Source organism: Leuresthes tenuis, unplaced genomic scaffold (assembly GCF_036924035.1).
Source record: "Leuresthes tenuis unplaced genomic scaffold, fLeuTen1.0.hap1 SCAF_9, whole genome shotgun sequence".
Taxonomy (NCBI): domain Eukaryota; kingdom Metazoa; phylum Chordata; class Actinopteri; order Atheriniformes; family Atherinopsidae; genus Leuresthes; species Leuresthes tenuis.
In genome coordinates, this window is record NW_027325363.1 from 14,586,366 (window position 1) to 14,605,122 (window position 18,757).

Genomic DNA, 18,757 nt, shown 5'->3' on the forward strand with positions numbered 1-18,757 from the left:
GGAAAAGCATGGGCAGGGAAAATGACTGTGGCAACAAGAACAGATGAGATTAACTTAGAAAATCAAAGTCTGCACTTTGAATTCTACCTGTGCTAGTTGTGTCTCCACCTGGGCAATAAGTTCCTGCCTGACACAGACCAGATGGCCGAGTAAGACCTGCAGCGCCACAATACTGACCTCCTGGACATGGACTGCAGCCAGAGGCATCTGCAAGATAAAGACTGCAACAATGCAATTTTTAAGCACGTGGACACAAACTGTTGAGGTAATGTGGAAAAAATATTGTGTTCGATATTTTGACCAATCAACCTGTCAGAGAAGGTCCCAGATGGACACGGCAGAGGGAGACTGGTGCCCACAGGACAGTAGCTCCCCTGTGGACATGCTCCTCCTATTCCTGTGCTGAAGTTGCCATCAGGGTTCTCAAAGTTTACACCTAGAGATGTTGAACATTTCAGTTTAGCTGAATACAGTCCACTTCAGCAGTATCTAGGGTATCTTTTGCTGTAGCACTTTGTTCAGGTTAAAACACAGATTATATTGAACATCTGGTACCAACTATACAGGTATCCTATGTAGCGTACCTGCCATGCAGAAGTAACCAGCCTGGCAGGGCCCAGTGGGTTCAAAAAGCCCCCAGTCTTCACAATAAAAACCTGTGGAAAATATCACTGAGTAGCTGTGAAGCATGGAGAATGTTCAAAACAAATCCAATTTAGATCATAATATATTCTTCATCTAGTTAATTAAATATGATTAAACTTTGAATTATTGTCTTTCATTTCTGTAAATTAGCTCGAACCAACCCAGTAAAGAGATTAATTAATTTTAAACATAGAATTAATACACTGAAATCAAATTCAGCATGTCTGGAATACTAATGTCCTCTAAACAGAGCACTGAAAAGCATGTGACAATACTCCCACCTGCTGGACAAATGAGGCACTGCTCCACTTGACTGAGGCCAAACAGAGAGCTGTATGTACCAGGGGGACAGGGCAAAATGCCCTCAACACCACCACCAAGACAGTAGTGACCTGCTGGACAGGGCTGAACACCCTCTCCAGACAGGCAGTATGTCCCAGACAAGCAGTCATCACACATTTTTGCCCCTGTATTAATAAAAAAAACACAGCTGTCAAGCAATGATGATGACATCTGATATTTTAATGTAGTTCAGTCACTACTATCAAACTCCTTATACCTGTAGTGTTTGTGTTAGTCCCATCAGGACAGAGAATTGGAAAAGCTGAGCCTGCAGGACAATAGTGTCCAAGTGGACAAATGTTTCCTGTCACACCATCGGTGGGCTTTGAAAACGCTGCCCCTTCTGAACAGTAATAACCTATGAATTAGACAATACAGAGGTTACTTATATAAAATTAACTTGATCCAAATATATTCTATTTGTATCTTTTTTTCACTTCTGTCTTGAGAACATATACTATTTTAGGATTTTGACACGTTATTTTCGGTGCAGAGTTACACAAAAACAGACTTCACCTGCTATGAAACTGCAATACAACAGGAATGGTCACAATAATACCTATTTCACATAATCCTAAAGGCTGGCTAAGTCCGGTATTGTTACAGTAGAGTCCAGGAGGGCAGGGCAGACAGGACGACAGATTTTGGGCTCCCACGGAGCTGCTCCAGGTTCCTATGGGACAGGGGTGCTGCTGCGGGTGTTTGGTCCCTTGAGGACAGATGAAACCTGCAGGACACACACCCCCAGATGCTACAGCCACCTGTAGGAGTTCAGAAAATTACTAATCATCGATCTAAAAAACATGTTAATCATTGTCATGTCATTTGTTGAATAAATCTAAGGTAAGCTGAATATCTGCGGGCTTTGGACAGCAGAAATCCTCTTGGGCGTCAAGTTATGTTTGAGTTTGATCATGTTGGCCTCATTTTAACTGTTATAGAAGTTTAATCATGAAGCAGTGGGCAGTTTGAGTTGGTAGCTGTCATTCATTTCCCACGCGTTATCAACAGCTTATCCAAAGAAGCACTTCAGTAATTTATTCTTCTACTACAAACTGGAAGGAAAAACATCTTTAATCTAATTTTCACATCAAATGACAAATAACCAAGGGCATAGTGGGTCAAAATTAAAAGCTGACGTTAAATCAACTACACAGCTTTCAACTTAATTCAGACAGATTAAATTTAAAAACCTGGATAATTCCAACTCTACAATTAGCATGTTTTGTAATACAATATTAAAACATGGAGCTAAAAGCCTTTTAAGTCCCAATTAGTATCTTCAAAATGATGCATTTGTATAATTCTTTCATTTTCTTTACACTACCTCAGATATTTGGTCTTATTTTTTGCTATTCCTCCCAAACACAGCTCATTTTGAGAATGTTCTCATATTTTTTTTTTCCTTTTGGATAAGTTATCCAAGTAGTTATTCAGTATGGCTTACTGGAGAGGCAGAGGAGGCTCCAGAGGTGCAGTAGTGTCCTGGGTCACAGAGACCTTGAGGTCCAGAAAGACCAGCTCTGTTACAGAATGAACCTGCCTCACACGGTCGACAGTGTTTCATTGCCTCACCACCAGGCTGATCGGAGTAGGAGCCCTGAATGATCAGACAGAACCATTTTTCATTATCAGCTATGTGAGTTGGATAAAATAGTAAATTAGATTTATGCGGCCTGACTGAAGAACTAAGACAACAAAATTGACAACCAAGGACAAACTTAGCTGTAGAAGAAAAAGTACAGCTAAGTGAATAAGCAAACCCATGTTGTCACACATACTAATGAATAGATACTGACGGGAGGACAGGGACGAGCAGAAGAAGAGCCTGGAGGACAGTAGTGTCCTGTGGGACAAAGTAGTGGCTGGGACAAGCCTGTTTGGTTGCACAGTCTGCCTGCTTGACATTCAACACATGACCCCGCACGTTGATGCTGTGGGAGAGGCATAGACAAGTGAATAACCTTAGGCATGGCAGTATTATCTCATTTCAAGAATGCACTTTCAGATTAGAGGCAATTGATATTCTGTATGTTCAGTATCATTTCCTACCGGCTGAAAAAAACCAAGAGGACACGGCTCTGCCCTGGCTGCCCCCTCCAAAGTATAAAAACCCTCTTCTGCTTCATACTGAAGAGGTGAAGTTGAGCCACCAATACAGTAAAAACCAGGAAAACAAGGTCCAGAAGGTGAGGTGCTGTTGGAGCCTAAACAATAAAATCTGACATGGACAGAAGCATGTTGACTCATGGAGTGGAGGCGTGAGTTTCACATCGTCCAATCAGCTGATAATGTGAGTAATCACTTTGCAAGGAAGAACAGGGAGTCAATATGAGTGATTTTACCCTGGTGGACAGCTGATGCACTCCTCAGGGCTGCGAAGGCCGGTGCTATTGCTGAAGGTGCCAGAGGGACAGGGGAAGGGAGAGCTTGTAGCCAGAGGGCAGTAACTTCCTGGTGGACACAAACCTCCGGTTGGTCCATCAACTGGAGTCTGAAAATAATGACACCCAGAGATGAAGAGAAACCACAGTAGTGACTATAATTCCTAAAACAAAATGTTTAATCAAATATTTTTTTATCCACTCCGGTTATGCACAGTCGGTAATATTGAAAGTCATTCTTGCTATTATGCATTTTTAATGCACTTGTTGGCCTAAGGAGGGCTTGTGGAAGCTAATGGCGGTCAAAATATGTATTCAATAACAAATTAATGACTTTTAAGCTCTACTGAGTTGTTCCCAGAAATAGCATTATCATACTGCAGACTTGGCTCCCACTCTACAGTAGAAACGCTCCTCGCAGCTTCCAGAAGGCTCTACAAGTCCCACACCGGTGCAATATTGGCCTCCACCACAAGGAGTGCACTCTGAGCCATCACTGAGAGCAAAGCGTGAGCTATAGGTTCCTTCGGGACAAGGTTTGGGAGTTGAAGTGCCGTCTGGACAGTAAAACCCCTGAGCAGAGTTAGAGAGAAAGAGAGTGATAATCACTAAAAATGCCCATGTAGGGAGGAAAAATAAGTTTTTCTAAACATTATACATTCCTACCAGAGGGCAGAGTAAGGGCACATGAGTTCCCAATCTGTTGCAGTAATGCCTGGATGGACATGAAATACAGGCCTCTCCACTGTGACCAAGTGTGTTATTCCTGTATGTGCCAGCCTGACAGGGGTAGGTGTAGGGGTAGCCAGTTCCTGGAGGGCAATAGTGCCCATCTGGACACACTCCAGTCTTAAGTGTGACAACATATACCATTAATATAAAATCACTGCATACACATTTAGCTGCAGTTGTCTCCATATTAGATTTTGAAGTAATATATGATTTATTTGATTTATGATCAAACAAGTTCATTTTCAGTGTTCATCTTCTTACAGGCCTGGTAATGGGCTGCTCCTGGGGCTTCTGGGAGTAACAGTACATCCCCTTAGGACACTGGAGACACTCTGAGATCTCGCGCAGACCAGGGGATTCACCGTACGTACCATTAGGGCAAGGAATGGGATTAGGATTCTATGAGTAGAATCACATTTGCAGGTAGCTTTATAATCCAAAAGTGCTTCATCTAAATCTAAAAAAAAGAAAAAAATTAATAAAACTTGCTGTAATTATAAGCCCTGACTCACAATGCTTCCTCCTGGACAGTAGAACCCTCGTGGACAGAGCGTGGCTGAGCGTTGGGGGTCTCTGGCCAAACCCTGAGAGCAGAGGAAACCTGGGGGACACACCATGACACTTCGCATGGCTTCCTCACTAGTGGTCTCATTACTGCAGTAGTGGCCCTGCAGGCAAGGAGAGCACTCCACAGAGCCCTCATCCTACACACAGGAGAACACGAAGAAAGATTCAAGGAGTTCAAGTTAAAGATATCAACTAGTATGGGGGAGGGACAGAGCAAAATAGATATTGAAAATGTAGGAGAAAGGAGAATTTAACATGGAAAATGCTGGAGCGATTCTGATATTGCCTTTGTACTGAGAAAAAAATGTTGGTATAACATTAAAATGCACTTTAACTATTCCTCTTGCTGACATTTACAGATGTACATAATAGGTGAGTAATGTAAGACAATATCATGTGGGTGGTAAATGCTAATCTAAAAATAGGACAATCAAATAGCTCATGAAAAGATCTATTGGTTCTGTCACTTATCCAGTCACAGTGGACTGTGTTAGATGGGGCCTTACAGAGTAGCTGCCAGCTCCACACACTCTGGGGTTGACAGTGGCTGAGTAGGGACAAAAATAGCCAGCAGGGCAAGCAGAGCAGTCCTCCAGCCTCCGACCTCCTTTCAGGTGGCGAAATGTAGAGCTGAGAAAGACAAGATGGAGGGGATAAACACAATTATGTATTACACCAATACAACCCTTTGATTTACCTCATATAGCAAAGTCTTTCAGTATCATCATCCTCATCACTGTCTTATCTTCTTTCTGATATTCTGCTTACGGTGGGCAAGGTGAAGGTTTGGAGGTTCCCCGTTGACAGAATAAACCTTTAGGACAAATCAAGCAGTCCTCTCTGTATCTGTTGCCCATTTGAATGCTGTAAGTGCCTGCAGGGCAAGGAAACTGCGTGCCATATGCAGTCCCTGATGATGAAACATCAACATAGTTATAGCCACATGAAGGTGTGTTTGCAAAACAAAATATTGTAAAATGATATCTCAAGTCAATGTTGTAAGTTATTTCTATTCAACAAATGCAGTCTAAAAGGAATACATTTAATTTGAATATGTACTGCATTACCAGCTGCATCATACTTGCGTTACCTTCAGGGCAGTAGTGTCCAGAATTGCACCGGCCTGTTGGAGCTGCAGAGCCAGCTAAACAATACCAGCCCCGAGGGCAAGGCTGGCACTCACTTTCAGCCTCCAATCCACTTTGACTGCTCCATGTCCCCACAGGACACTTGTACTGGGTTGGGAACATAGTTCCAGGTGGACAAAAATGTCCAGCAAAGCAGGAAAGTGGGGGTCTCTGGATTCCACCAGTTCCTAATAAAGCAGACATTATAGTCATTGAGGTGGGAAAACAAATAAGCTAGAGATTTCTCTGTATATCTTTTTCTCAACATGGTTACAAATTTGGGAACTTCAGTGATTGTTTTTCAAGGCGTAGATGAAAATTTGAATCGATGGATGAACTTTTGATAATTGCTGATCAGTGTGGATGAAGCTTTTGGTTTAATAATTGGTCATTTGATTTCTGCAGGTTAGTTAAGCACATTCAACAGTGTTGTAGCTTTTTTATGACTATAATACACCCTTAGGGTCTACAATATGCAATACTGATTGAATTTAAAATTGTATAACAGTGAAAAAAAACATCCGTCCATCCATCTCTATTCTATACCCGCTTAATCCAATTTATTCGCGGGGGAAACAAAAAAAGCAATGCATTTTTTTCTTTGATACAAGCTGTACTTTTAAATGCCAACTGAAGAGATATAGGAAATGTCACCCCGAAGACAGGCATAACGTGCTGGACACTGCTGACACTGTGAGCGGTCAGTAAGATCAGTGCGATTGCTAAGTGTTCCTGGTGAGCAGGCATTTCTTGCTGCGTTGGGTTTGGAGGAACCAGGAGGGCAGACAAACCTGTGCAAATTCAGACAATATAACTTTGGCAAAAGGGCAACAATGGCATGGCAGGTTTAGACAACAAACAATATAACAGCATTTTTTTTGTGAGAGTATTAAAAAACTTCCGTATTCATATCAGAGACACGCTTACAGAAACACAAGTGAAAAGAGCCACAGAAGCAAACTCGACAGACAATGTTTTCTTGGTTCTGAAGGGGTTACTCACCCTTGCATGCAGTCCACATCAGGGGCTCTCAGAGCTATCTGTGTGCAGGCCTTTCCTGCATAGCACTCTCTGCAATCAGTCAACTCATCCTGGCCCTCTAAGGGGTTGAAAGAGCCTGGGGGACAGGGCATTGGGTCACTTGTCCCCTCAGGACAATAGAAACCAGCCGGACATTTGAGACAGTCCTTCACACCTGGAAAAAAATGGTTGTCGTGCTAAGATGAAGACAAGATTATGGGGTTACATTCTCTACATTAGGATATCTGTTATATCCAAAGGTTGATACCTGTTATATCCAAAGGTTGATACCTTTGGATATAACAGAGTTTTGGCAGATTTTTCCATCATTTCTTGTGCAGTTGACTCACTAGTCAAGCTCTCCACAGACTGGACTTCTTTCCATTTGCCCTCTTGGGCATTCATCTGTTACAGTTTCTCATCCATACATTCTAACTCCTCATAGGAACAAAGCAATACTCATATGTTAATGTCATTGCTGAGCTTTGCTCCGATAAACTCCTCGGCCATCATATCAGTTTAGGTGAGCTTTTAAAGAATTATAGTATTTTTAATATAATGTTTAAATCGCATAAATTTTGTACTGATAACAAAGAACATTGAACTAGTTTCAATGTGTTATCATACCTTCTAACACAATGTCTTGTTGTAATTTCCAGCAAGAGCAAACCAAGCAATTTAATAGAAACACACAATGAATCTTAACTGTACATGGCAAACAGTGGCTCAAGTCAATTAAAATAAACTGACAAGTGTTAATATAGTATATTACAGCATAGTATGAATATAAATACAAAACATAAACTCACTTATTGCCCCTTGATGAGGGGTGAAGGTACCTGGAGGACATGTCACTTCCTCCAAGGTGCCAGCAGGGCAGAACCTACCTCGAGCACAGGGCAAACCAGGACCTGATGAGCCTATTTAGTGACAAACACACATTTTACATGTACAGTACGGAGCCAGTCAAAGGTTTGGACACCCCTTCTCTTTCAAAATATGTCAAATGTCTTGTCTGATACTGTAAGTGAACAAAAAGAAACACTGAGCCCTCTGCATCTTGTAACTTCTTATCTAAAGAAATCCATCATTTTTTCCCACGTTCTTTCATCAAGTATAAATTCAGTAACTTTCTAGGACAATTCTTTTTTTCTATTTCAGTATTTGTTGCTTTAATGAAGTGAGTTTCTAACCTGCAGGACAGAAGCGTCCCTCTCTGCATCTCTTGCAGGCTGCCCTACTTGTCTGACCCAGTTGTTCCCCCGCTGTACCAGCAGGGCAAGGTGACCCATGAGGGGTGGCGGTGCCCTCCTCACAGTAATAGCCCTGTGGGCACAGGAACTGGGAGGTGGGTCTCTGTGAGCTACCTTCCAGACAGTAAAACCCTAGAGAAAAGTATTTATAGATAAGGAGAACATTTTCTCAAGGTTACAACATATATGGTAAAGATATATAAAGCAGTGGTTAAATACAGCTGGTTTATTAGGCTTGAGAAACTGCAGCAGCTTAGGTATGTTTATGGGTTTTTCTTAAATGATTCTGCATATCTACAGACCTCAAGTTTGCCATAATTAATACTCTACCCGCAGGACAGATTGTACAGTCTCTCAGCCTCTGCAGACCTTCTTTGGAGCCATAAGTCCCTGCAGGACAGGGTACAGCCACACCTCCCACACAATAATGACCTACGACAAAGATAACATGTATAAACATGTTTAGCCTTCTCAAGGAGGAAAGGAATCTGTTAGAAAAATGCAAATACTAACCTCTTGGACAGACGATACAAGCTGACTCCTCCTTTGAGTGTCTGTATGTTCCTGGTCGACAGGTGATGGGTTGACCAGACCTGTGGAGAGACATGCTGGAGCGGGGGGTCACAGTTCCCCCACATAACAAAGGCGTATCATTACAGCTACGGCAGTTGGGCTGTTCAGGTGTGGAGGACCAACCGGGAGGACAAAGGAGCGGCTGAGACATACCACTGTCTGGACAGTAACTTCCTGTGGCAGACAGAAAACATATTTTCAATCACCGTGGGACTTTTTTTTGGTATTAATAGATATCAAACATCAGCCACAGTACGGGAGCAGAAATAGTCTTCAATAGCTGCACCACCTGCTGGACACTGCAGACAGCGGATAGTACACACAGTGGAATAGAAACCAGAGGGACAGTCATTACATTCAGTGTGATCTACGTTGGGCTCCTTCCCAGGTCCACACTGGTGGAGACAAATAAGAAAAGGACAGCACATCAAGGAAAAAGCATGAAGCTTTTACTACCAGTTATTTTACTGTAACAAACTTTTTAAATGATGATGAGTTTTGTCTTTCACATTTAGTTAATTATGACCTTATAAGGAAAACCAGATTTGCAAACAGAATCGACGGGGCAGGTCTGACACTGCAGGACCCCTTCTGGAGAATATTGTCCTGCCGGGCATAAATAAAGCATCCCAGTGGCCAGATCACACGAGAAGCCCGCAGGACATAGCCTACAATCCACTCTGTCCTCTGAACTGATCAGACCTGGAAAACAAGGCTGCAATATAAAGAAATGAATAATGAATGAACATAATGACACAGAGCCACTCTATACCTAATTAATGACCATGATGCCATAACTTCCCATAAATTACTTTTGCTAAAAAAGAAAACGTCAAAAGGTTTGCTGTGAAAAGGCCCCACAAACATGATTTATTGCTATGAAGACTACTGCGTGAAAGTTCTTTACTTTCAAAAGAGGGCAAGACACAACAAGTATGAGTGTGAGTGGGTCTTTTATACACAGTCGTCTTTTACCTTGCAGTCACTGATACTGCTTTTCCCTGTGTAGAGATTGAATGTTCCTGCTGGACATCTACTGGGTGCAGATACGTTGCCAGGGCAACTGGAGCAGAAATATGTTAATTCCACTTAAATCTCTTACAAATACAATTTATTCATTACAATTCAAAGACTATTTATCTCTTACATATGAGCCCTAAGGGGAGCTAAAGAGTATATTCTTTGTAAGTCCCTTGTCCACATACATATCAAAGATTTCAATGATGACTTACAAATTACCAGAGGGACACTCTAAACAAAGCTGGTGGGAGAAAAATGTTCCTTTTGGACACTGAGCAAGGTCTGCCTCTTCAAAGAAAAGTAGGTCTCCACTCCCTTCAGGTGATTCTGGAAAATGAATGTAGGCAAGAATGTGGAAGTTTGTCTTTAGCTTGAAAAATATGCTTTAAGAAATGATCAAACTTTGATAGTTGTTATTCTTACCTGAAGCGACTCTGTACTGCGTCAGCAGCAGAAAAATCCCTGAAGCTGAAAAACAGAGGTAATGCATTGCTCTCCATGAGAAAATTACCACTGGGTCTCTAAAGTGCACAAGGACATTGCATTTTTGGTTCATTTTCATAGCCGGTTGTTTAGTCCAAGCCTACGTGGATGATTGTTTAGAGCTATGAAAGTGAGAGGCCCTCAGTCTGAAAGTGAAATGAGCCTGAAATGTGATTCCCAGGTGGCTGCTCAAGCTGACAGTGGTGTGCAATTAGCCTCTGTAACTATATCTGCTAGTTTCATAATGTATGAGCATGTGCCAAAGCTAGCCTAAATGTCGTCTCTGTTAGTGGATCACCGCAATTATTTATGCTGCCCATGTTCAACCATTTAAGAGATTATAAAGAGAATAACTTTGTTAAAGATATTAAAAGTCTGATATATTTCTGAAGCTGATTGTTGCTCACAAAAAACTTCTTATTGCGTAAACCACAATTTGTCTTAACAGGGTGAGAACTTTAATATAATTGACTTAAATATTGTGTAAAATGAATGTTGAACACATCATTTGCTCAAGCAGAGAGCAAGGTGCAATGCTAGATCGACAAACCTAGAAGCAAACTGCACTAGCAAGCCAGGTGTCAAATGCTTGTACTTAAGCAATAATGCATAGATACAAGTGATCCTCATCTAAAGTAAATATCTAAGTGGCATACCATCACTTTCCGATACACATTTACTCTTTACGCGTGCAACTGAAATTTTCTTGACAGGAAGTCAGGTGCAATATGTGGAAAATTAAAATATTTTTATACAGCTCTAAATCCTTTGGTCTACCACATCCTGTACCCTAACCCAAGAGGAGGAACATATATGTGGGTACCTCAATGCGTTTGTGCAGGTGCAAACATCACTGCATTGCAAGAACACAGGATATCTAAGTGCATGTGTTGAAGCAGAGGGATTCAACAAAACAGGGACCAACGATGATCATTTCAGTTTACATCACTTTACTCTTCTTTTGGTTGACAAAAGGTCAATAATGCACTCATCTAGAGAAGTCGAGCTTAATACTTTGAGGTAACATAATGACTTTTTTTCTGGTGTGAAGTAAATCAATTTGCCTCTCTTTGCAGATTTTGTAAGCTGTGCCAATACAAAGACACCCGTTGAAAAACGGGCTGTGGTGTTGGACGAAAGCCTCACACTGAGCTGCACCTACAATTGCTCATCAGGATTTGTTCGTGGCTACTGGAGTAGAGCATCAGACAACTCTGGTTGTCACAGAACTTCTAGAAATGGCAGTTTTTGTGCCGTGTTCCTCTGTCTATCAAATGTGTCTGTTGAGTATGTAGGAAAGAACTATACCTGCTACACTGAGGATACAGAGCACCCTCGACTTCCACAAAAAACAGAGCGCATCATTTTTCTTTATCTTGAAGGTTAACGAATATTATTATAAATCAATATCAAAATCAATATAATCCAGATATCTGGTCTTAATGAGTTCTTGAAGTTAGCTAGGGGTGAGCAAATGTTCTTGTTTTGTGTTTACAGCTCAAAGAAAAGTACCAAACTGGACAACTGTCCCAAAGACTGAAACTAAAAATGGTGAGGAACTGTTAATGTCCGATACAAATGATGCTTTAGTTGAAACAATGCTTTGCTGCACATTGCTGTGTGTAATTCACTGTGATCTCGCTTTCTCAGCATCTCTTCCTGCTGAGCCAAAAGATTCAAATGAAGGTGAGATGACGCTTATAACAAATAATGTAAAATACATGCTTACATGCATATCTGTGATTGTGTCTAATACAATGAAAGCTAATGCACCTGTTTCTGTTTGAACAGGAGAATTTACCGGAATTAGGGTTTTGGCAACAGTTACTGTTGTGGTGGCTATGATTCTTGCAGCTTTGGCTGTCTTTCTGTGCCTGAATCGGAACAGGCAGAACTGGAATGGTAAAGGTGATTACAATATATTACGCTATTAACACTAATTTGGGGGTTGTTTTTTTTTTTTTTAAAAGGGAGGGGTTGGACATAATCATGTCTGAATTAGAAAAAAAAAGGAACAAAATCTAATTTACATAAAATTGTATCAATAATTTCTCACATATTCTAGGGGAGCCAGTTGTTTCCAGGTCATGGTGAGTACAATTAAATAACTTACCTTTGGTTAGATTTGTGTCAATATGAGTTAATATAATAATGTGTCAATGATTGATGATTAAGTAATCTTTAACTGTTTCAGCTCACCACAACCACCAAAGGCTGCTCTCTCACCGGTGAAAGGTAAAGATTTTGAATTATCAAAAGGCAAAAGACAAGAATCCTTGCCTCCAAATGAAACCCTGTCATTCATATCTGTCGTACTCTCCAGGGACATTGTCGACACAAAGCGAAAGGGTTACTTTGAGGATTCCGCCACCGGGTAAGATAATCTGTCAGGTCAAATCCTTTATTTACATTGTTTTAAGAAACTCTACGCAGTAGTAAGCAGATGTAATACAAAATGTCAGACTACAATATGATGACTTTCTTTGAACCAGATGATGAGAGTGATACTGAAGTTCCATATGCTGACATAATGATCACCATCAGAGGGATCAGTACACCGGAGCTCACTCAGGTCAGCTACTTGGCAACTGGAGAGGTAAGCAACAAAACTTCATGCATAGTCAATATGTCAGCCTCTTGTATTTCGGTTAACCCAAACAACTTAATCTACCCTCTTCTACTTGTTGCATACAGTAAATACCCAGAGCAAGACTCTATATCTAATACAGAAATTCCCTATGTTTCGGTGATGATTTTTTTTTTAGGCCAAATATTCTTAAAGTAGAAAGTGGCATATCAACTACATTTATCATACTTTTTAGATATAATCTTTATGCTTTCCATTAGCAAGCAGTTGCATACGATAAATAAACACAGTTCCCTGTTTATTCCTTACAGGTGTTCAGGTAAACTAGTCTACAGCTGCCACGAAGGCAGAATTTAACTGCAGATGTGTTGGATTACAGTGCATGATTTTAATCAACTAAATACCAACAGCTGCATTTACAAAGGAGCAAATAGACAGATGCTCTTTTTGAATTCCAAGGCAACAGCACCTTTCAAACAAGTTGAAATAGGGCATGTTTAGCACATTGTTATGCCATCTCTTCTTTTTTTTTAGAAACACTTTGTAACGTGTGTAATTTGACAATACTAGTTGCTGTAATTTCCAAAGCAAAATGTTATCCCATCCAAGCTATTTGCAGGGTTTCAGCTGTTTAACGTCGCAAGGCCCCCTTTATTGTATTTTTATTTTTATAATTTTATGCCAATTTCAGTGAGTTACATTTCTGTATTGCAGACAGGTCAGTTAAGCACCTTCACTCCTTAAAAATAATGCTGTTGTAATTGCCAAGAATATCGCTCGTTACAAAAAAAAAGCCCTCCCTGAAAATGAGCCCTCCCCATGCTTTAATGGCATCACACGTATCTTAAAAGCCTGTATAAAGTGTCTTAACAGTCATGCATCGTACATATGAATTAATGCTCTCTCACTCGATCACAGAAGAGCAGAATGTTCCTTCACTTCTTAAACCCAGAGGGCGCAGTGTCCAAGACATCCAAAAAGTCAAATCCAAATTTAGCTTTGGCAGACCACAGGACAACTTTTTGCTTCGCCTCAGTCCATGTTAAAAAAAACGTTGACCTCAACAAGGTCCTTTCATCCTTTCTAGATCCTGTTTAACCCTAAAACACTAACGTCCATTTTTGTAACACCATCACCAAAGTTGGGTGTATTTTACCCAATATGATAAACCCCCCGAAAAAATACTTCTCATCAAAGAATATTAAAACATAACAACACACGGCTAACTGACGCACTCTTCTATCATTTCCAGCTATACCACGCCTCAAAAAAAAAAGGGGACAAAAAAAGGGGGGGACCATATAAAAGTCTCAAGAATTTAAAAAAAATTAGGGAATCATAAACGAGATTCATAGAATAATAATAACGCAGCTGGGAACTTGTTCTTTGGGCCACCCATTCCTGGGACATCTTCACACTTGGATGAAAATCACCCAACGTTAGAGTTCGAGGGTTAAACAGTATATGTTTAATCTTTGCATTCTCTGCATGTGGTGATGAACTGTTTTACCCTGACACTGGTTTTCAGAGGACTGTTTTGACCACATGCTGATTTATTTTAATGCCATTAGGCTCAATGATCTTGAATGTTGATCCTTGGCCTTGCCCTTTGCTGACAGTTTTTTTCTGTCATTCTCTAAATTTCTTAATAACATCATGTACCATAGCTGATCAAATCCAGAAATTCCAGGCAAAGTGACATTAAGAAACACTATTCTTAAATTGTTCAACTATTCTCTACATATTTATTCAACTACATAACAGATTAGCAATCAGAATTACTTTTACTCAAAACGCTGTCTGCAGATTGCCAGTTATAAGCAAAGGCAATATATTGCTTTACAGTAAAAGTACTTCACTGATACAATCACAGATATAAGGCCGTAACTTTTAAATACACCGAATAACTTTTAGTGACAGCGATAATAGCCTTATAAATATTGTCATTGGGGAAGGCCTCACTCACGTGTCTTGAGCTAGTCTTTCCAAGTATGCTACATATGGTTTTTTTTTTCAGGTCCAGAGGTGGGGAGATGAATCAAGATCTTATCTGCAGGCCTCGCGTTCAGCTGACAGACTGCATGTGCCTCAGCTCAGAGAGATTAGCCGCAAGATGAGCACCAACTCTGAGTATGCAGTAATCACATATGCCTAATTCAGTTTAATGCTGCCAGAGGAGGAAAAGGAGGAGGGGAATCAATCAAACAAACAAAAAAAAAAACACGTCTGTTATTTTCTATATGCCTAAACAAGTTTTCTTTCTTTTTTTAATTAAATGTTTAACAAAAACATATACTGTTTTCCTTACTTGTTCCGTGTCTATAATAAACATAACCTTCTAATGAAGTAGTTCTTGTGGATTGATTGGTATTTGACCCTTTCCGGCGTCCGTATTTAGAACGGTTGCCTAGAAACAGATGTCAACAGAACCGGTTGTTTCACTGTTGCTAGCTACCGTTTAACATTCAAAAGTATCTGGAAGTCGACTGCGAGGACTTTAAGGTAACAGGTGTTCCTAATTTTGTGTTTTCTGACATTTTATAAATGTCGCTGAATACGTATTTATTCTTGTGAAGTTCTGTGGGAACTACATTTAGCTACAAACGTTGTTATTATTCACAAAGTCCGCGATGTTAGCTTGATTCAAATCCCTTAAAAGCTACACATCAGGAGTTTTAGTATCTAAGTGCAAAAAACTTAACTTTTCCTAGTTATAGTTTGGAGTCAGAGATACAGGCTCACACCCCCTCCCAAAAGAAAAAATGTCAGTGCCTTTCTCCAACACTCACCTGCGGGTTCCTCGAGGCTTCGGTACCATATTAGAAGGATTGGCCCGAGAGGTCCTACGAGACCAGCCTGAAGACATCCCTGCGTTTGCTGCGCAGTACTTTAAAGCCCTCCTCAAACAAAGAGAAGGTAACTGCAACTTTTTACATGATGAGCAAGACAAACGCCGCTCACTGCTGTCAGACATGTGGGTTCCTCTCCTTTCCCTGCAGAAAGTGGCATGAGTCCTGCTGACTGGGCAGCCAAGCTGGAAGATAGATTCTACAACAACCATGCGTTCAAGAATACAGAGGTACTTTATATACCTACAGTGTAGTCACTTAAAACCACGTTCTCTGTGCAGTTAGTTAAAATGGGCTTATGCTCACCAGTTCCACGATTTACCGACATGTTTGTGTTAGCTTTGCTTTGTTTTTGTTTTTCCAGACTAGTCCTGAAAAGGAAACGGCCCCAAAAATGACCATTTCGAAGTGAGTCTCATTTTATGTGTTGCCAGATGATCAACAGAAGAGGGAGAGGATGAGCAAGAGGGAAAGGATAGTAACAAGTTCTGATGACGCCATATTATAATTTACACGTTTATCATTAAAACGCTTTCTGGAGTCACTTGGTGCAAGGTTTTCTGTAGATATTCTTGTATTATGTTCTTTTTTTTTGTCCTGGTAAGGAATATAGGATACAGAGTAATTATAGTTAGCTCACTGATCACTTTTAGCTGGTGTCTAGGCATGGCTGCATTGTCTCAAACACTTGAGAGTTGGAGTTTGTATGAGCTAGATAGAAGATTATGATTTTGCAATTATTTCTAAGTCATGTCGAATGTGATGAGAAATGGCAGTAGTGTATTCTATAGCAATATCTAATGTGGTCCACTCCAAGAAATAATCTTTCAAATACACAAGTGCATGAATAAATATCAGCTCAGTACTGTTAGATTTGCAGTGTCGAGGCTGAGAAGGAAAGGCAGAAATGATCAACATAAGACCACCAGCTGTAGGAGGACAGTCACAGGTTCCAGTTGAGTGTTACAGAGATCTCATAATATTATGTTGTTATGAAAAGCATCACTTTAATCACTGCTATTACGCTAAATGTCTCCTTGTCCTGTTGAACATTACTTTGTCATGACATTAATTTTGCCATGTCGTTTTGTACTTTCTAGAGATAAATCACATGAGTCCCAAACTGAAGATGAGTCAAGTAATTTAGCTGAAGCCTCAAGTCTTTCCACCACGCAACCTCACGCCTCTGAAAAGACTGATTCAACTGAAAGCACAGATCGTGAAGAAGAAGAAGAAGAAGAAGAAAATAACACTGCAGAGAAACTCGCTGGTTCAGCCGAAATTGGACTTTCAGAAAGAAAATGCGTTGCAGATATACTGTCAAATGAAGCTAATGGCACTGACAAGGAGGAAGACCCAACAATAACTACACTTGGCCAAGTTGACAGCCCAGATATGAAAATAGATAGCAACCCCGTTCCAGACCAAAATTTACCTCAGTCTGACTCAGAGCCCACTGGTTTGTTGACAGTCAGAGGAGCTGCAAATGTTGATGTGTGTGCTCAGGAGTTAGGAGTGACAGAAGCAGAGGGATGTGATCAACAAGGGAGTGCCTCTCTAGACGAGGAGATTGCAGAATTAAAAGTAAAGGTTACTGAAGTTGTCGAACGAGTGGAGATCTTTCCACACTCTGGCCTAGCTGATGTGGCTGTCTGTGCTGCAGAGCTTGAAGGAATAGAAAGAGCAATTGAAGCCGAGACTGTTCAAGATGATTCACATGTCGTTGAAGAGGAAGAGAGTTTAAAACACCAGGTTGAAGAAACTTTTCAACAATCGTTACAGCCTCACAATGAAATCATGCAGGGTAGCCAACAAGAGGCAGAGGATCAGGTACAAAAAACAAAGCAGAAAGAGAAAACAGAGACTGAATCTTCTTGTGGGGAAACTAATGAAAGTTTAGCTCATATTGAGGGTGCTTCAGATGACGATATTTTACCAAAAGAGGATTCGTTGGTTGAGATTAGCTTTGCAGATGTTCCAAAGGCTCAGTGCATTACTGCAGTTGGAGAGAAACATCCTGAGGAAGAGGCATCAAATGAGGCCTTACAGACTAAAATATTAAAAATGCAACTGATGGAAGACCCCAAGGAGCTTACTGCAAGTTCAACAGACCAAGATGTATCTGAAATGGAAAACCACCTTCATCCTGAAATGGAGATTGAAATGGAAGTTAATGCTAAAGAGCAGGGAACGGAAAGTCACCATCCAGCATTTGATACACTGAAGGAGAAAGTGGACATAAATGATTCTCATTTGAATTACAGTGAAGATGGTGAGAAGGAAAAAGGTGTTAAAAGCACCAGCTCATCAGATCAGCCCAACACTGAAGAAGAAAAGGAGATTCAAGAGGATGAAGCCAGATATAAAAGTGAAGATGTCGAGGAAATACGTGATGACAAGTTTCACCAGAATCAGGAGTGTGAAGAAGAGCCAAATGACTCTGATTTCAAAGAAGATGAGACAGCAGATACAGGTGGTGGAGATGAGGAGGAATTATGTACAGAGAGTTACAGTGAGATGGGAGATCAAAAAATGAATGATGGTGGGTGGGAAAATAATCCTTCACAAGTAACCCAGTCAAATACATCAGTGGCTGGAATTGAGGAAGATAGTGAAACCTTTGTGGAAAGTTCACAACCACAGGAGAACGAGGAAAGTCAGAGAACTCTTGGGGCGTCGCAGTCGGAGGATACTATGGAAGAAAAACGGGTCGCGTCAAAGGAAGCAGACGGGCACACAGAGGAAGCGACTGATTTTGAGGAACAAGAGAGAAGTAAAGCAATGGAGAATGAGGAGACCATCAGCCTGAGTCAGAGTGCAGACTGCAGGACTGCTGGCCATCAAGAAGCGGAAAGGCCAGCTGAGTCAGAGAAGGACACCACAGAGCTTGCAAGCCAGAGCGACAAGGTAATCTTCTTCCTCTGAATCCTGCATAAAAAAAAGATCTGTTACGTTGCATCTCACACCAAATGAACATTTCAGTGTGATAAAAACGCCTGTTTAACCATCTGGTGCCATAAGTTTAATATGACAGACCGCAGCAACTCATTTCATTTAGCTGGGTTACAGTCCGCTCTGCCTCCGTTCCTCTCACAGATAGCCTATATAAATAAACCTTTCAAGGACAAATCTGATCAACTTTGGGCTCTCTGGGGGTAGATGTTTGAAAATATCT

General features: G+C 40.8%; 2 protein-coding genes across 2 annotated transcripts; both read left to right on the top strand.

The window, feature by feature from the left end:
• Positions 1–10,993: 10,993 nt before the first annotated feature.
• LOC140313748 (uncharacterized) lies at positions 10,994–14,941 on the top strand. Its single transcript, XM_072391733.1, has 10 exons — positions 10,994–11,121; positions 11,223–11,528; positions 11,644–11,697; positions 11,797–11,832; positions 11,938–12,054; positions 12,212–12,236; positions 12,341–12,381; positions 12,470–12,520; positions 12,639–12,742; positions 14,757–14,941. The coding sequence occupies exons 1-10, from the start codon at positions 11,073–11,075 to the stop codon at positions 14,886–14,888; spliced, it is 915 nt and encodes a 304-aa protein (XP_072247834.1). The 5' UTR covers positions 10,994–11,072; the 3' UTR covers positions 14,889–14,941.
• Positions 14,942–15,480: 539 nt separating this feature from the next.
• Positions 15,481–16,070, top strand: LOC140314326 (sperm surface protein Sp17-like). Its single transcript, XM_072392477.1, has 3 exons — positions 15,481–15,649; positions 15,733–15,812; positions 15,947–16,070. The coding sequence occupies exons 1-3, from the start codon at positions 15,496–15,498 to the stop codon at positions 15,992–15,994; spliced, it is 282 nt and encodes a 93-aa protein (XP_072248578.1). The 5' UTR covers positions 15,481–15,495; the 3' UTR covers positions 15,995–16,070.
• The last annotated feature ends 2,687 nt before the right edge of the window (positions 16,071–18,757 follow it).